The following is a 20,133-nucleotide window of genomic DNA, read 5'->3' as shown; positions in this document are numbered from 1 at the left end:
AGGAAACAAAGAAAAGTGAAACAATAGAAAACAAATAGCACAATGATAAACTTAAACCTAACCACAGCAATATCATATTAAACATAAATGGTCTAAACACCCCAATGTAAAGATAACAATGCCAGATTGGATTAGGGAAGGAAAAAAAAGAAGAAAAAGAAAAGAAGAAAGACCTAAGTACATGCTGTCTACAAGAAACCCATTTTAAATATAAAGGCACAAGTAATATAAGAGTAAAAAAATGGTAAATCATTCTAACACTAATCAGAAGAAAGCTGAGGAAGTTATATTAATATCAGAAAAAAGTAGATTTTGGGGCAAAAAATGTAACATGGATACAGACAACCATTTCACAATGATAAAGGGATTGATTCATCAAGAGGATATAAAAATTATAAATGTTTATTCACTTAATAACAGAGCTTCAAAATGTATAAAGTAAAAACTGATAGAACTATAAGGAGAAACAGATATATCCACAATCATCATCAGAGGTTTCAGTACCATTCTTTCAAGTATTGATACAACAAGAAGACAGAAAATCAGAAAGGTTTTAGAAGACTTGAACAACACAATCAACCAATTTGATCTAACTAGCATTCATAGAAAAACTCATCCATAAATAGAAGAAAATACATGATTTTAAACTGGACACTGAAAACAATGATAGACCATATCCTGTGCCATAAAACCAGTCTTAATAAATTTGAAATGATCCAGCAACCCCACTCCTGGGCATATATCCAGAGAAAATCATAATTCAAGAAGATATATGCACCTCAATGTTCATTGCAGCACTGTTTACAATAGCCAAGACATGGAAGCAACCTAAATGTCCGTCGACTGATGAATGGATAAAGAAGATGTTATACATATATACAATGGAATATTACTCAGCCATTAAAAAGAATGAAATAATGCATTTGCAGCAACATGAATGGACCTGGAGATTATCATACTAAATAAGTCAGACAGAGAAAGACAAATATCATATGATATCACTTATATGTGGAATCTAAAAAAAAAATTATACAAATGAACTTATTTACAAAACAGAAACAGATTCACAGAGTTAGAGAACAAACTTATGGTTATGGGGGAAGGGTCATGGGGAGGGATAGATAAGGAGTTTGGAATTGACATATACACACTGCTATATTTAAAATAGATAACCAACAAGGCCCTACTGTACAGCACAGGGAACCCTGCTCAATATTCTGTAACAACCTAAATGGAAAAAGAACTTGAAAATATGTATAACTGAATCACTTTGCTGTACACTTGGAACTAACACAATTTTGTTAATCAACTATACTCCAATACAAAACAAAAATTAAAAAAAAATGATTAAAGTCATAAAAAGTGTATACTCTGATATAGTGGAATCAAATTAAAATTCAATGACGGAAAGTTATCTGAAAAATCCCCAAATATTTGGAAATTAAGTAACATGCATCTAAAGAATCCATGGGTCAAAGAAGAAAACAAAAGGGAAATTAAAAGGTATTTTGAACTGAATGAAAATGAAAACACAATTTATCAAAAATCTGTGGTAAGCCACTAAAGCAGTAATTAGGGAAAATACTTGTCTTACAAGAAAAATCTCAAATCAACAACTTCAGCTACCACCTTAAAAATCTAGAAAAAAGAGGAACAAATTAAATCTAAAATAAGCCAAAGAAAAGAAATAACAAAGGTCAGAGTAGAAATCAATGAAATGGAAAACAATAGCAAATGTAGGTGAAATCAAAGCTGATTCTTTGAGAAGATAAATAAATTACACAACCTTCTTTCCAGATTGATCAGAAAAAAAGAGAGAGATGACAAATTACTGATATCAAGAATGAGAATGATATCACTATAAATTCCATAAATATTAAAAAAAATCATAACAGAATATCACAATTTTTTGCCAGTAAATTTTATAACTTACATGAAATGGATAAATTCTTTGAAATACACAAGGTACCAAAATCACTTAAGAAGAAATTCATAACCTGAAGAGCCCTATATCTATCAGAGAATTAAATTAGTAATTAAAACCTTCTTACAAGAAAAGCTCCAAGCCCAGATTATTTCACTTGTGAATTCTACCAAACAATTTTTTAAAAATACATTACTAATTCTACCCAAACTCTTTCAGAAAACTTAAAAGGAGAAAATATTCTGCAATTTATTTTGAGAGGCCAGAATTATCCTGACAGCAAAACAGACACAAGCATTACCAGAAAACTACTGATCAAAATACCTGACAAATAAGGATCTAACAAAAATCTAAACAAAATTTTAACACAATAAATCCAATAATATATCAAAAAGGTAGTGCATCATGACCATGTGGCATTAATTTATTCCAGGAATACAAGGGTTTTTTTTTTTTAATCCTTTGAAAATGCATCAATATAATTTACCGCATTAACAAACTAAGAAACATAAACTATGATCATTTCAATGGACACAGAGAATTCAACATTCATAATAAATAAAGATTCAAGCACTGTGCTGGGAGTAGGACAGACTGGCTGTGGAACTTTGGGAAGGTCACAGACCTCTCTGGGATTCACTACTTGATCTATAAAAATGCGCCTGGTAATCGTTCAGAGACTAATGTTAGCAACATGGCGGCATAAGAATTTTCAGCACCTGTGTCTCCCCCACCCCCCAACCCCCATCGCCCCCATCACCCCTCTAACAACCTCCATCAAAAAATCAATTTGAACCAATCCGAGTAATGGCATTGTGGGGACAATTTGAACCGAAAAATCAATTTGAACAGCTGTCCGTGCACAGAAATACTTCACAAGAACTAAGGTTTCTAGGTGAGGGATCACTGCACCTGGGTGAAGCACAAAACTAAGAAAAGATGCTTTGAGGAGGGTAGGAAAGATAGATTCACATTACTCTTATAACCTCTCCCCCAAGCCTGAGCAGCCCAGTGCCGAGAGAGAAACCGTCCCCTTGGAAGAAAAGAGAAAAGTGATACCAACTTCACTTTGCACTCCAGAGCCAGCTCCCACGGCTGTAGGTGGCTCCCTGAAGACTTCTGTGTGCATCCAGGACTCTGGCTCATCCCAGCAACTGCTGTCTCCAGGGGCCCCAGCAGCTTCCATGGCACCAGGCTCCCAGTGGGTTCCCACGAACCCAGGTCTCCAAGCCACCCTGGCACCTGCCAGCTCCGAAGGCCCCCAGGTGATCTACCCTTGAACCCGGGTTTCCGGCTGGGCCCAGCACTAGGCCAACTACCACCAACTCAGGCTTTTGACCTACCCTGGAACCAGGTTGGCTCCCAGGCTCCTGACACTCCAGCATTCCAGGCCTGCCCTCATGGCCCAGCCTCAAGGCCAGCTCCCTCAGACCCAGGCTCCCTGCCTGCCATAAGCCAGACCAGCCCTGCAGACCCACCTCCAGGATGTCACAGCCTCCTGTATACTCTTTAAGTAAACTTAAAGCACTCCGTAAGATCCACTTTCCCCATCTTCTCCTGCATGTCTGAATAATTTCCAAATCCTCTTCCCCAGCATGAAAGACAACTATCTCAGTACATCTCACTAGAAAACGCAATTCCTTGAATTTCTTTATCTCAGTCCCAGAGATAATATATTTACAGATCAAGGTCTTCAAAAATGTAACCTGTAGGCCTTCCCAAGTAGAAACGGTCAAATCCTTTTTTGAATTAACTAACACTTTAGTATATGACTTTGTGGATGCAATTTAGAGAATCAGAAATTCTCTACAAGTACAATTTGCTACCTTCCCCTCCAGAAAATCATACCAAAAAGCACACAGGTGTGGGAACTAGGTAACAAACGCCAAACAGTGAAACTTCCCGGTGCCTTCCCAGTTCAGAGGACACCAAGTCTCCAAAGGTATTTAGAAAATCCCAGTTTCCCTCCTCTGTCACACCATCTCAACGAAAGAGGAAATCTTGAACTTTCTACTTACCTGTGTAGAGGTCCGTATCTGTGTATTCATCCACTTTCTTGTGCTGCAGAATATAATCAGAGACCTTGGTCCCAATAGCTGGCTGAACATCTACCCACTCCAAGGAGACCACGGTGCTGGAGGGCTCTACTGCTGGGGAGAGCCGTAGCCTAGGGGGGTGACAGGGAAGGTTGTTTGTTTGCCAGCCAGTACTGTCTGGGCCCCAAGAGTTTGCACAGGCCAAGATTAAAAGCACAGGATTCAGTCTGGCTTCAACCCACCACCATACCCCTTGTGTAGACTTAGGCAATTAATTATACCTCTTTCAGCCTCTGTTTCCTCGTTCATAATGGGGATAAGAAAGAGCCACCTTTTGGATCAATGTGGAATCCAGTAAATTAATCCAAGTACACAGTATGTGCTCACAGCAAGTTGATTAGCTTTCCATTTGTTTAAACTATATTCTCAATGATGCTTCACTGTCAATTAAATTGGCAGTGCCTTCAAACACAGTCATCTGCCAACCTCTCTGCCATTCTCTTCAATCCCCCAGTATATCAGTCAATGCTTTAATATCCTTAAATCAATACTCCCTCACAGAGGGCAGGGATCCTGGGGAATCCTTTCACAAAGCAGGAAATAACAGAATGTTTGAAGGTGAGAACTGGGAGGGTCCTTTGAGAGAGGGAAGTGCAATCCCCTCATTTCATAGAAGGCGAAAGCAAAGCCCAGAAAAGGGGATGACCTGCATAATGTCACACAGCAAACTGGGGACAGAACCATGATGGTGACTTTGCTTGTCCCCAGCCCAGATTCCTTCTCTCTTTCCACTATACCCACTAACTCTGCAATGACTATCTTACAATGGACCCTCAGTATTGGCTCCTGCCCAGATCTCCTCCACTCCTCACACCCCTCTCTCTCTTAATCACACTGCCCCAATCAAGACGACCTTCCTTTACTTCCTCAAATGGTGAGTTTCCTGAGTCAGGGCTTTCCCATGGGCTCTGTCTTTTTCCTGAAGCACGTCTGTTGCCATTTGCTGCCTGGCGAACTCGGACTCTAATTCAGGTCTTCTCAGAGAGGCTTCCCAGACTATCTCCCTCTCCTCCAACTAAAGCATCCCTTCTTTGTTCTGTCCATTAGCACATCTTTGTTTTTCTTTCATATTTTTATTATTTAAATGTTTAAACGGTATCACGCTTTCCTGTTTTTGCTTTGACATCTGTCCCCCTCACTAAACGGTCAGTTCCCTAAGTGTGCAGACTGTGCCTGTCTTGGCTCATTAATGAATTCCCCAATGTCTGACACATAGCAGGTGTTCAAAACTTATTTGTTGAATGAATGAATAATATAAAGTTTCTTCGAAAAGGTCCTACGCTTTCTTTATCTCGGTAGTCCCAGGGGTCAACACAGAACTGGCAAAGAAGGAGTTAGTGCCCAGTAAACCTTTGCCGAATGGATGAGTGAAGAAAAGTAATGATGGCTGGCTTGGTGCTATTAAAATAGCACACGCTGCAGGGTAAGTGTCTACCCCCGAGCCACGATTCCATTCTGCCAAAGCTCCCTGCTTTCTCAAAGAAGGAGGGAGGCCCCCAGAGACTTCAGGCATCTGGTGAAGCACCTTAGGAACAGAAGCAAGCCATGGCCTGCACTGGCAGGACAAGAGTATGAGTCCATGGAAAGGGGTGGCCAGAGGAAGAGGGGCCATACATACGTACACCGGCTGCGGGAGAGGGCTGCAGTTGGGGAGCCCGCTGGCGTCAAAGGCACTGAGGTCACACCTGCACCAGTCATCGATCACGTCCCCTTTCCCTGAGCACCAGTAGGAGCTCATCAGTGCGCTCTTGAAGGCCTGGAATACAGGAGGACAAAAGATGATTATCCCTAGGTTCTTCATGACATTTTTTTTTTCTTATTTTTTTTTCTTTCTTATTTTTTTTCTTATTTTCTTAAATTCCATATATATGTGTTAGCATACGGTATTGGGGTAAAACAGGAATAAAGACACAGGCCTACTTGAGACTGGACTTGAGGATATGGGGAGGGGGAAGGGTAAGCTGGGACAAAGCGAGAGAGAGGCATGGACATATATACACTACCAAACGTAAGGTAGATAGCTAGTGGGAAGCAGCCACATAGCACAGGGAGATCAGCTCGGTGCTTTGTGACCGCCTGGAGGGGTGGGAAAGGGAGGGTGGGAGGGAGGGAGACGCAAGAGGGAAGGGATATGGGAACAGATGTATATGTATGACTGATTTACTTTGTTATAAAGCAGAAACTAAAAAAAAAAAAAAAAGAGATGATTATGACAATGGTGGAGAGATGGAGAGTGAAGGTCCCAGTGGCCATGAGAGTCACTGACCCAAGCTTCAGAGGAGCTCTCCTGGGCACAGGACACCATTTCATGCATAAAGCCCCAGCAGTCTACCACTGGGTTCTTCTGTTTTGAGCCATTTTCCACCCAACAGCCAGAATGATCACTGAGACAGGATAGTAATAGCATCCATTGAGAATCTCCCCTGGGCCTGACACTCTAAGTATATTAACTTATCTTCAGTACCTCACACGATAGCTGTAATAAAAATTATCATTATTTCCCATTCTACAAACTAGAAAACTGGGGCACATAGAAGGTAAGTAATTTGTCTGAGGTTCATAGCTACTAAGTGATGGAACTGAGATCTGATCCAAGACAGTCTGGCTCCAGACCCTGCCCTCCTTAACACCTTGCCACACTGCTTCTTGTAGAAATCTGACCACCTCACCACCCTGCTTCGAAACCTTCAGAGGCTCCCCATAGCCCTCAGGATAAAGTCTAAACTCCTTGCTCTAGCTCCTGACCACCTTCTTAGTCTCATCTCTCACCACTCCTCTGATTTTCCTTTGCATGCTACCATCCACCCTCATGCAACCATTAACATTTCCACCAACAGTGAATTCCTGCTTATGAAAAGTGTGCTCTAAATCAGGAGACAGCAAAGTGTTTCTGCAAAGGACCAGACAGTAAATATTTTTGACTTTATGGCCAGGCAGTCTCTGCCACAATAACTTAACTCTGCCTTTGTAGCATGAAAGTGACACAGATTATACTTTAAATAAACGGGCATGTTTGTGTTCCAATAAAACTTTATTTACAAAGACAGACAACAGGCTAGACTTATTCTGAGGTACATTGTTTGCTGACCCTTGCTCTAAATGATGATTGATTGACTGATTGATTATTATTATTTTGGCTGTGTTGGGTGTTCGTTGCTGCTGCGCGGCCTTTCTCTAGCTACGGCGAGCGGGGGCTACTCTTTGTTGTGGTGCATGGTTTTCTCATTGCGGTGGCTTCTCTTGTTGCGGAGCACGGGCTCTAGGCGCGTGGGCTTCAGAAGTTGCAGAGCGTGGGCTCAGTAGTTGTGGTGCGCAAACTCTATAGCTCAGGCTCAGTAGTTGTGGTGCATGGGGTTAGTTGCTCCACAGCATATGGGATCTTCCCGGACCAGGGATCGAACCCGTGTCCCCTGCATTGGCAGGCGGATTCTTAACCACTGTGCCACCAGGGAGTCCCCTTATGTTCTATTTAACTGCAGTGTGCTTCATTGTCTCTCTCTTTCTCTCTCTCTCTCTTTAATACATCCTGTCCTCTCTACTGGAACACTCAACCCCACCCCCACCTTGGAATCCAATTCACTCTTTTGGTCTCAGATGAAACCTTCTTTTCTATGGGAACCCTACCTTGACTTTCTTAAGCCTGTAATCAGGCTCCTCTTCTGGACACCACAACACACTAGACCACACCTAATCATCACATTCCCTTGCCTATCTCACCCAACAGACTTTGATTCCACCAAGGGCACAGGCCATGCCTTGTTCACATGAGTGTTCCCATGGGACTGAGAACACTTATTCAGTCAATATTTACTGAATAAATGAACAGACACTGAAAAACTGATCATGAGGCTGAGGTTCAGATGTGCTTTATGCTTTCGTCACTCCATTTACACTGACATTTCAAGGCGCTGGGGATTCAAAATGTTTGACAGCTCTTTTTCAAACTTGGGGATTCCAGAGAATGTTGATCTCTTACTCCTTTGCCAGGTAACAGACTACCTGCTTGCTTTCTTTTTTCTTTTAATTTTTTTTTTTTTTTTTTTTTTTTTTTTTTTTTTTTACTTTCTGTGTACTTTTCAAACTAAAGCTTCACAAAACCTACTACCAAGGACACTTGATTACCCAGGTGACACTTTTTCCATCTTGCATTTTTTTTGTTAGTTATTTATTTTTGGCTGCACTGGGTCTTTGTTGCTTCATGCGGGCTTTCTCTAGTTGTGGCGAGTGGGGGCTACTCTTCGTTGCGGTGCACAGGCTTCTCATTGCGGTGGCTTCTCTTGTTGCAGAGTACGAGCTCTGGGCACATAGGTTTCAGTAGTTGTAGCACACAGGTTCAGTAGTTGTGACTCGCGGGCTCTAGAGCACAGGCTCAGTAGTTGTGGTGCACAGGCTTAGCTGCTCTACAGCATGTGGGATCTTCCCAGACCAGGGCTCGAACCTGTGTCCCCTGCATTGGCAGGTGGATTCTTAACCACTGCGCCACCAGGGAAGCCCTCCATCTTGCATTGTTGAAAAGACTCAAGTACAGCATGTTTGTGTAAAGTGGGTCTGGGGTCTGCCTCCTTAGCTACTCAGAACACAGATCTAGAAGGAGAACGTGTATATCAAGGACACTACTGTGTAAGCCTCCAACACATTCATCTCAGTGCCTCTGATGAGAAGGCTCCGATTATTCCTGCCATATGTCCTTACTCATATCCTCTCCAAGGGGTGAACAAACGATCTAATTTCTCCTGAATTAAGAATAGTGACCCAAAGAAATAAAAAGAATTATAAGAGCTAATGTTCATGAAGCACCTAATTACACAGTGGAAGGTACTTTAAGGGCATTAAAGTGTAATTCTCACAATAGTCCTGAGAAACAGATACTGTGATCTTCATTTACAGGTGAGAACTAGGAACCAGAACAGTGAAGAAATATTCCCAAGATCACACAGCAAGCAAATGATGGAAGCAGAATCCCAACCCAGATCTCTGTGACTCCCAAGCATAGGTCTTTTCTATTTAACCACTCAGGACAGTGGAGTTGACTTCAGGCAGGATTGCCAGATTCAGTAAATAAAAATACAGGATGCCCAGTTAAATTCACATTCCAAATAAACAACTTTTTTTAGTATAAATATATCCCATTCAGTGTTTGCATATAAATTATGTGGGCCAGAGTCTGGCACACAATAATAGCACTGTTCTTACGACAAGTTAGAACCTATGTTAGGAACAACATAGGTTCTCCTACTGGCACCAGAGGGGGCACTCTCATGAGGGCAGAAACCAGATGGGCTGCGTCATGCTGACTGACAGACTTTCTTCTCCCTCCATTTGCCAGTTCCCTCTGATTTAAATTAACATGTACAACTGCTCGTGGTTTACGATTCTGTAACATCTCCAGCTAGAGCTAAGGGCTTAATTACCATAATGGTGAAATCCAGGGCCATGGATGAAAGTGACACAGATGGTAAGAGATTGCCTTGGACTCCAGCAAGGGGAGGAGAGAGAACATCCTGTTTTGTGTACGTGTTTTTGTTTTTGCGTGTGTGCGTGTGCGCATGTGTGTGTGTGTGTGTGGTTTTTGTAATCAATAGTCACTGGAGCTTGTGAAAAACAAAACAGGAAATCTCTCTGGACTTTGTGAGTTTCACCATCCAAGCAGCTCTTGGGAAGAAACATTGCCTGTGAGTCTCCACATCCACTGGCTCTTTCCCAAACCCTGAGGAACAGAACGGGGACTGCAGCAGTGGCCAGGCAAACCGTGGATAGAGCTCAAACGTACCCTGATAAAAGGCCTACATCAAACAGGGAGCCCTCGCAAGGCAGCAGAAGCCAGCATGCATCAGCTCAGGTTCACTCTTTTCTTACATCTCCAGTCCTTGCAACACTCCATCCCGAATCGAAATAGATCCCAAGGGAGGAACAGCATAGAATGTTCCAGCTTCCAGGGACTCCATAAATCATCTAAGTGAATCTGTTTTACAGATGCACATACAGTGGCCCAGAAATGCTAGTTGGCTGGCCCAAGGTGATAGAGCAACTTTGTGGTGAAATGACTCTATTCCTCCATTTAATCCTCAGAATTACCCTTTGAGATGGGTGTCCTATTCCCATTCACAGACACATGGAGGAGTAGAATTTGAACTGAAATTCGTCTGAATTCTGGCACCCTGGACTTTCCCAGGTCGCACAGGAACTACAAATGCCAAGATTTCATCCAAAACATCCTTTTCAGCTGTTCTGCTTGTATCACGTGCTTATGTGTTGTTTGTTGTGTGCATGTGTGTGTGCCTGTGTGTGTTCTCAGAGGAAAATGAAACCTTACACTAGAGGCATTGTTGACTCCTAGCTTTTGAAAAAGTGAAGGCACTTAAGAAACAAATCCTGTGCTTAATACAGGGCTAAGGGCCACATTTGCATGGTCATTGGTTTTCATGACAATGAAGGTTTGCATTTCCACTACCAGTGAATGCTTCCAACTTCTGGCTAATTAGCTAGCAAACCAAGCCCCTCAGGATGAGAAAACAGCTACAAAAATGTTAAGCAATCAAAACTAGGATTTGTTCTTGACTCTACTGTTACTTCCCTAATTGAACTTTGCATAAGTTATTTCTCTAGTTAAGCCTCAATTTGTCCATCTGTAAAATGAGGACACAGAAGTTTTATTTTGGAGGGTTTAATTAACTGAACTTCCTCCTCCATACTACATGCCATCTAGATGCTGAGAAAGACGATGGACAAGACCCAGTCACTAACTTCAAAGGACTCACAGTCTAGTGATGAAGACGCACACAATTACAATTAATATGGTTCAAATGCTGTGAAGTAACATGCACGAGGTTATGGGAATACAAAGGAAGAGGACTTTCCAGCTCTAAAAATTTTGACAATGTCTTGGGAATCTTAAACTTCAAGTTAACACTCCGTATTTGATTAAGATAGATTCTTGGGACCATCTATACAGAATGTCACTAAGCCTACGAATTAAATTCCATACTCTATACTTACAATGACTATTTTTTACACTGAAAAATTATACTCAGGGGCTGACACCAAGTCTGCTATTTTTGATACGGAGATGGTTCTGCTTTGTATAACCAAAAAGATGCCCTGAAGTCCTCACTCAAAGCGTCATGAATCTGTTATCTTCAGTACTAATAAGCTTGGTCAGGCGGTGCTCAACCCATACCAATTGAGGAGATGAAAGGCCCTCTGGAGAAAGAAACAGATGACCTTTTTACCACCAGGCTTCCTTTTAGCACCTAACACAGTACCTAGCAGATAGCCTAAGTCAGCCAATATTTGTTAAGTTGAGTTAAAAATTCACATGCAATGCTGAATGAAATGAACCAAGTTTATAAATGATATCATAAAGCCAGGAAAATGGGTGTGTGTGATGCTCTCCTTCCTCACGATTACTTGTATCTCCCACATCAGTGAAGGACACTCCCACCAATTTGGTGCCTCCAGACAGAAACTGAGGGTTACCTGGGCTCCCCGCTCTACCTCATAACAGGTTTCAAACCAACTTCTCTCCCCCCAGCCCCATGGCTGTCTCCTGGGTGCAGGTAATGCCTCTTCTCTAGGCAACTGTCATAGCCCCTGGACTGGCCTTCCAGCTCCAGTCTCTTCCAGCACATCCTCTCCCAGCTTTCTAAAGCATCGCTGCCTATCCCACCCCCTTGCCTGCACCCCTTCAAATACTCCACCACCTTCTGATTGAAGCCTCTACTTCTTAATCTGATTTCAAAGTCCTCTGTTGTTCAGCCTGTGGCTTTTCTCCCATCGTCTCCTTACTGTTCCTACTCTGTGCTCTAGCACATACCATCTTATAGGAGCGCACTGCTTCATACCAAGCCTTTGCTCATGCTGTGCCTTTGTCTAAAATGCCCTTTCCCCACTTATGTTTCCTTGCTGAAATCCAGGAAACTTTTTGTCCACCAGGACCCTGTCACTTGAGAGATTCTGTCTCTCTCCTCTCGTTCAATTTTTGCACGTCACAGTCCCTCGCAATTTGCTTGTTTGTGTGTACTTCTTGCTTATCAGACTGGGAACTCCTCCAGGCCAAGATAATATATTTGATTCATCTCTCTCTCCCCAGCTCCAACCAAAAGAGTCAACACATTGTAGGGTCCCCAAAATATGTGTTAAATTCCACAGATATACGTAATAGGATGCTCGGCCAAAGAATAAACTTGCATACTTGCTGGGGGTTTTATCCAGCAAAAGAGATGACAGAAGTGCAATTGGTCACCTTAAAAAGAATAAATTCCTTGATGTCGTTGAAAAGGGGTCAGGGTGGTGTATGGAAGTAGAATCCCTTTTGGAGGCATTTGGGATTACTGCTTGGAGGAGAGTAGGTGGATAGTTCTTTGCCCAGGAAGTACTTGGGTCTAAAATAACATGCTCCTATGTTCCCAGAGAGAGATGGGAGGAAGGAAAGTGGGTGACATTCTAGTTTTGTAGGAAGACTAATTCCTGAGCTCACGCTGACCACATTTGATTGGTCAGGAGGGACTAGGATTGATGAACATAGAAGGGTTGAAGAGGACATCACAGCAGTGCTTGCGCAGAGGCAGAAATAGTGGTTTATAGCCTGGCCTGGACCTCTCGGATAGGACCTACCTGAGCCACCTGCCATTCAGACATCAGCACACCCCCTAGAGTGGTTATAGGAGATGCCAATCACTCATTGCCCTGGTAGTTACAGGAGTTGGAGACCAGGGGCTGGAGCCCCCATTCTTCGGGAAAAAAATAAGTAATGCTAGTGTGTCCTGACAGAGGGGAAATTAACTGGTCATCTTGTTACGAATCAATGGCTGCATACTTAAGCAGCATGTGTGAGAACATTTAGGAAGAGAAGTGGGTAATGTTAGTTGACTTAAGACTTCTTATTCCCAAACAGAGCAGGAAGGCAGGTGTGGTGACTTTAAAACATGACCCTAAATATCTTTGACATTTCCCTCACCTTGAGGCGGGATCCAGGTTCTCTCCCCTTGAGTCTGGGCTCTACAACTGCTTGACCAAAATAAGTACGGCTGCTTCAATTTCTGGGCTCAGGCCTTAAGAAACTGGCAGCTTCCACATCATGTCTCTTGGAATGCTCACTCTTAGAGCCCAACCACCATGCTGTGGGGAAGCCCAGACCACAGGGAAAGGCCACATGTAGGTATTCCAGGCAACAGACCCAGCTGAGGACCCAGCCAACAGCCAAGGTCACCTGCCAAATGGGTGAGACATAGACACCTGCTGACTGCAGCCACATGAGGGAACCACGTCACAAGTGCCCAGCTCAGCCCAGTCAACCCCCAGAACCATTAAAGACAATAATAAAATGATCATTGTTTTAAGCCACCAACTTTGGGGACTGCGTAGGAATGAATAACTGGAACAGCAGGTAATTCACTTCTGAATAATCCTGAAAGATTACTTAGAAGAGGTAGCAACTAGGGAGCAGCTGATCAAAGGGAAGTAGACACCTTAAATTACATACTCATCCCAGGAGTTAGAGGGCTCTGAAGTGCATACACACATACTCATTGCCCCAGATCCCTGGCATTTCAGACCTGAAAGAGTCCTGAAAGGTGAAACTGGCCTTCACAACTTTGCACAGACTAAGGGGCCCAAAAGGAAAAGCGACCTATCCAAGTTTACACCACAAGAATCTGTCAGAAAATTAACTAAGTTTTTCATATCAACTAACATTCACTATTCAAGGCTGCTTACCTTTGGAACTGGCTTCAAGCCACTAATTTGTTATGCTTTTAGATAGGAAACAAACATAATAGCAACATTTACTGAGAGTGTCATAAGCATTTTAATACACATTATCTCATTCAATCCTGTCAATAGCCTTATGAAGCAGATTCTGCTGTTACCATCCCCATTTTACAGGTGAGGAAACTGAGGTCTGAAGGGTGAAACAACCTATTCAAAGTCACCCAGCTAAAAAGTGGTAGAACAAGGATTCGAACTCAGTTCATTTGATCCTACCATCATGAACAATATTCTCACTAACTAGAGGATATTAGTAACAGCACTTAACATTTATTGAGTGCTTACTACAAGCCAAGCACTGTTCTAAACACTTTATATGTATTCCTTCTCACAACAACCCTAAGTACTTTAGACATATTAACTCATTTAATTCTCCCAACAACCTATGAGGTAGGCATGACTATTATGTTCCATTTTACATTTATGCCCAAGATCCTACAGCTAGTGAGTGGCATGGACAGGATTTGAACCCAGGGAGTCTGGCTCTAGAGCCTGTGCTCTGAAATGCAAAGCCTCCAAACACACAATCCATTTTTTAAAAACTGTTATTTATGTTCCTGATTCCCCCCACCTTTAGCATATACTGAGATTTTTCACTGTACCTATGGGAATGGGCCAATGAAAATGCTATAGGTAACTGCCATTTACATTTAAGTCAAACGTGAGCAATGTTATATAGTTCAATGTAATAGAAGCCTCAGGAGTGAATAAAGTCTCACAGGAAGAGGCTACAGAGCTCAGACACAAGAATCCCAGGGAACGCTAACATTTTCTGCCTAACTTGCAGTGTGATCTCAGTAAGTCATTTACCCTCTCTGGGCCTTATTATCACCTGTATTCTCTTCAACTTGGACATACATTCCACAGCATTGCTGGTTCTAATCATTTTCTGATTTGTGTTCTGGATTTTGCTTTTTCTCAAAGCTGTCCACAATTTCCCCACCCCCTTTAAAACTTCTCATCCCAGATATACTGCCTGGGATCCTTAAAAATTCATGCCAGTAGGCAAAACCATGGGGACAGTAGAAGGATCAGTGGTTGGCAGGGGTTGGGGGAAGGGGAGGATGAATGGGGGAGCGCAGAGGAGTTTAGGGCAGTTAACCTATTCTGTATGATACTATCACGGTGCATACACGTCATTATACATTTGTCAAAACTCACAGAGTGCACACCAAGAGTGGACCTTCTTGTAAACTTTGGACTTTGGGTGATGATGATGTGTCAGTGTCAGTTCATTGATTGTAACAAATGCATTACTGTGGTGTGGGAGGATGATGATGGGGAGGACTCTGTGGGGGGGGCGGGGAGTGTATGGGGACTCTTTGCACTTTACACTGGGATTTTGCTGGGAACCTAAAACTTCTCTTAAAAATAAAGCCTATTTTTAAAACTCCTGCCAGAACACTCTATGACATAAATCACAGCAAGATCCTTTTTGACCCACCTCCTAGAGAAATGGAAATAAAAACAAATATAAACAAATGGGACCTAATGAAACTTAAAAGCTTTTGCACAGCAAAGGAAACCATAAACAAGACAAAAAGACAACTCTCAGAATGGGAGGAAATATTTGCAAATGAAGCAACTGACAAAGGATTAATCTCCAAAATTTACAAGCAGCTCATGCAGCTCAATATCAAAAAACAAACAACCCATTCCAAAAATGGGCAGAAGACCTAAATAGACATTTCTCCAAAGAAGATATACAGAGTGCCAACAAACACATGAAAGGATGCTCAACATCACTAATCAGAGAAATGCAAATCAAAACTGCAAAGAGGTATCACCACACACCAGTCAACATGGCCATCATCAAAAAATCTACAAACAATAAATGCTGGAGAGGGTGTGGAGAAAAGGGAACCCTCTTGCACTGTTGGTGGGAATGTAAATTGATACAGCCACTATGGAGAACAGTATGGAGGTGCCTTAAAAAACTAAAAATAGAACTACCATACGACCCAGCAATCCCACTACTGGGCATATACCCTGAGAAAACCCAATTCAAAAAGAGACATGTAGGGCTTCCCTGGTGGCGCAGTGGTTGAGAGTCCACCTGCCGATGCAGGGGACACGGGTTCGTGCCCCGGTCTGGGAAGATCCCACATGCTGCGGAGCGGCTAGGCCCGTGAGCCATGGCCGCTGAGCCTGCACGTCCGGAGCCTGTGCTCCGCAACGGGAGAGGCCACAACAGTGAGAGGCCCGTGTACTGCAAAAAAAAAAAAAAAAAAAAAAGACATGTACCACAATGTTCATTACAGCTCTATTTACAATAGCCAGGACATGGAAGCAACCTAAGTGTCCATCGAGAGATGAATAGATAAAGAAGATGTGGCACATATATACAATGGAATATTACTCAGCCATAAAAAGAAACAAAATTGAGTTATTTGTAATGAGGTGGACGGACATAGAGTCTGTCATACAGAGTGAAGTAAGCCAGAAAGAGAAAAACAAATACCATATACTAACACATATATATGGAATCTAAAAAAAAAAAAAAGTTCTGAAGAACCTAGGGGCAGGACAAGAATAAAGATGCAGATATAGGGAATGGACCTGAGGATATGGGGAGAGGGAAGGGTAAGCTGGGACAAAGTGAGAGAGAGGCATGGACATATATACACTACCAAACGTAAAATAGATAGCTAGTGGGAAGCAGCCACATAGCACAGGGAGATCAGCTCGGTGCTTTGTGACCACCTAGAGGGGTGGGATAGGGAGGGTGGGAGGGAGACGCAAGAAGGAGGGGGTATGGGGATATATGTATATGTATAGCTGATTCACTTTGTTATACAGCAGAAACTAACAGATCATTGTAAAGCAATTATACTCCAATAAAGATGTTAAAAAAATAACAGAACTGCCAGTTCACATCTTCTCTGTAGAAGAGGCCCCCCAGACGATGAGCATGTCATTGATGGTTTTTGAGGAAAGGGGGGAGTGGGATGAAGAAGAGAGACACCTATTGACACATTTCTTTACTCTAGGTCTGGTGCTGGGACATCTGTCTCTTAGCTCCTGTAAGACTCCTAGCAACCTGTGGATACGGCAGCTCTTACTGTTCCCAGTAATCAGTACAGACGACCAAATGTAGGGTCAGAGGAGAGATACCAGCCCAGGTCCCCCAGGTTGAATGCAGCAGAGCAGAGGGCCTCTAACTCTGAATCCCATGCTTTGCCCCCTGACCTCCCTTACCCTAACCCCTCAGTTTCAGCCTCTGAGTTAGATCCCCTCACTCACAAGGCCACACAGTAAAGGAATACCAATAGGCAAGGACCCATCTCCTTATGAGAAATTGTGCAGTTCAATCTATAGCTCTATAAATCACAGGAAAGACACCGAATTTCCCGTCAGGATCAAGTTTGCTTTTCAAGCCATTCTCGCCTGAATGATGAGAGCCCGACAGAACAGCGTGTTAATCTGGGCGACAGGGGGAAGACGTTTAGGGGCAGCCAAACCCCTTCTTGCCACACTTACCCCTGCTAATGAAAAAATATTAGAGAAATAAATATACATCCCACTAAGACGTTCCTACATGGGGCTCTGTCAGCTGTCTGTTTCCCAAGATGTACAGAGGCAGGATGATACGGTTATATGATCCTCAGGCAAGGAGCTGTTTTTCTTGTCAGTTCACTCCATATTTTAGCTCCCATCCGTCTCACGTAGAGGATGAAGTGCTGGGTTTTAAAGCATTAAAAATAACAGGGAGCATTTTTGAGCAAACCTATATGCCACACACAGTGCTCAGTGTTTGCCATGAGGAGTTATTTCATTTGCCAGCAATGCCATGATTCGGTACCTCTATCACTCCCATTACACAGAACATGAGACTGAGGCCCCAGGGAGTCTGGGTTCCTTGCCTATGTCACATAGCCAATATGTGGCAGAGCAAAATTCAAACTTAAATGTGTCAAATTGCAAAGCCTGAATGTTTTACCACTGTGAGCTAAGTTAATCCTCATAATAAGCCCGTATATTAGGTTGCATTGTCTCCATGCAATCTTTGAAAAAGTTGAAACTTTAAAAAGATCTGGGGACTTCCCTGGTGGTCCAATGTTTAAGACTCTGAGCTCCCAATGCAGGGGGCCTGGGTTCAATCCCTGGTCGGGGAACTAGATCCCGCATGCATGTCGCAACTAAAGATTCCCGTACACCGCAGTGAAGATCCCACAGGCTGAAACTAACACCCAGTGCAGCCAAATTAATTAATTAATTGGGCTCATGTGATCAGGTGACTTGCACAATGTCACCAGCCTAGGGTGACTCAGATTCAAACATATCACCTCCTGCCACCATGCTTTTTATACCTTATTTTCCAGCTATGCTTTCTCACCTCTCACCTCTTACATGCTATTTTTCTCTCCTTGGAACCCTCTTCCCCCATCTAATAATTTCCCCCACTGACCAGTCCATCAGCTCTCAGCTTGGAGAACACCTCTTGCAGTCCCTGGTCCCTGGGATAGACCCCTTCCTTTGTAACACATCTCTTCCCACCTTCCCCTACCACAAAACTTATTTTCCTGTGTTGTATTTTATTGTCTGTGTCATTGCTTGTCTGTCTCTCCTAACAGACTGTACAAATTGAGGTTGGAGCCCTGTCTACTTTGTTTACCATTTAATCCCTAGTGACTGACAGAGTAGGGGCCCAGTAATTGATTAATCAATTGGTCTGTCATAAGTTAATTAATGTTAAGAACCCTAATCCTGTCACATCTCTGTCCCTTTGCCTCCTCTTGGCCTTAGCTTGGAAGATTTCTCCTTTGCCTGGGGCCTCAGGATAATCCTGGGCTCTTAACCTCTGCCATGCTCCTACCGGATGCTCACTTTACTTCTGAGACCAGCCCAGGAGATCTAAGAGCCAAAGTTCTTGACCCAAAAACCTTCCATACCCTCCAGTAAAATATGGAAGGGCTTTTTTGTTTTGTTCTGTTTTTTTGCGGTACGCGTGCCTCTCACTGTTGTGGCCTCTCCCGCTGCAGAGCACAGGCTCCGGACGCGCAGGCTCAGTGGCCATGGCTCATGGGCCCAGCCGCTCTGTGGCATGTGGGATCCTCCCGGACCGGGGCACGAACCCATGTCCCCTGCATCGGCAGGAGGACTCCCAACCACTGCACCACCAGGGAAGCCCCCTGGAAGGGCTTTTGAGCTTTTTGTACAAAGCATCCCAAAGATCAGAAGGAACAAGTGCAAAATTACTTTGAAGACTCTTTCTTAAATATTTATGCAACTTACACTCCCCAATAGACTTTGATTGCTTTTAATATTAAAACAATGGAGTTTTTCCCAAAGTGTTTCTCATAGTATGATTCCTGGTCCTCTTGCCTCATTAATGGCCTGAAACACTTATTAGAAATTCAGATTCCCAGGCCAAACTCAGACCCACTGAATCGGAATCTTGGGAGAGGTGCTACAGAACCCATGACAGAATACACTCCCAAGTGATTCTTAGGTATTATTAAGTTCAAGAATCTCTGATCACTTTATCCTGTGGCTTTAGATATATCCTGGCATATCACAGTGTATCCCCCTGAGTCAGGGTACTTCAGTTTGAGAATAAAAACAGACAGGATTTTTAATAGATACCCTTCAGGTTATCAGATACAAGGGATGGTTTGGTGTGCATATTTGAACTAAACAAAAATAACCCTGTTGCTTTGGCCAAGAGTAGTGGGACCAAAACTGGTCCAAACTGGAACAATCACATATTTTCCCTGGGAATGTAGATTCAAATATTCATTGGTCTCTCTGAGTGCTTGAACTGGTATGAGATGCAAGGCTAGACTTGGCTAGGCTGGGCTTGTCATGTTGAGCCACATGGATGGAAAGCAGAAAAGGTGGGAGGTGGGGGAGGAAGGGGGGGGAGAGGGAGAGAGAGAGACACCAATCTATTGCAGAGGGAAACATAATGTCAGGCTCCAGGATTACTGCTGACAGTGGCTTCCTGGATGCTGGTAGCTCAGCTGAGCTCTCTGTCCTTGACTTACATGAGAAATCACTGTATCATTATAATAATTTCTCCATTTTTTGCTCAGACTGTTTCAGTGGGTTTCTCTTTTTACCAATAAAAGAGCTATGGCTGAGACAAGTATAAAGATTCTGTTTCCTAGGCTGGCACACAGGGCCCTTCACACACAATCTCCTTAGCTCATCTCCCACGACTGTAGTCTTCCTTGGTCCTACATAACATCTACATTAAACCACCTGCCATGGACCAGATAGGCAACACACTTTGATGCCACTGTGTCTTTGCACATGGTTTCCCTCAGCCTATAATGCCTTTACTCCATTCTACCTTTGATCAAATCATACTCATTATTTAAGACCCACTACAACTGCAATCTTCTC

General features: G+C 43.0%; 1 protein-coding gene across 3 annotated transcripts in view; it reads right to left on the bottom strand.

The window, feature by feature from the left end:
* ASTN2 (astrotactin 2) overlaps positions 1–20,133 on the bottom strand; it is a gene marked incomplete at both ends in the record, with an annotated part of 919,723 nt that overhangs the window by 159,206 nt on the left and 740,384 nt on the right. For all 3 annotated transcript variants that reach the window (XM_079706619.1, XM_079706617.1, XM_079706618.1), the window contains 2 exons: positions 3,943–4,091; positions 5,643–5,776. In XM_079706619.1, coding sequence (XP_079562745.1) covers positions 3,943–4,091; positions 5,643–5,776 — 283 coding nt within the window. The remainder of the gene's footprint in view (positions 1–3,942; positions 4,092–5,642; positions 5,777–20,133) is intronic.

Source organism: Hyperoodon ampullatus, assembly GCF_949752795.1.
Source record: "Hyperoodon ampullatus genome assembly, chromosome: 6".
In the NCBI taxonomy this organism is placed as follows: Eukaryota; Metazoa; Chordata; class Mammalia; order Artiodactyla; family Ziphiidae; genus Hyperoodon; species Hyperoodon ampullatus.
Note: the sequence above shows the minus strand (reverse complement) of the source record. Positions and strands in the feature narration are given on the sequence as shown.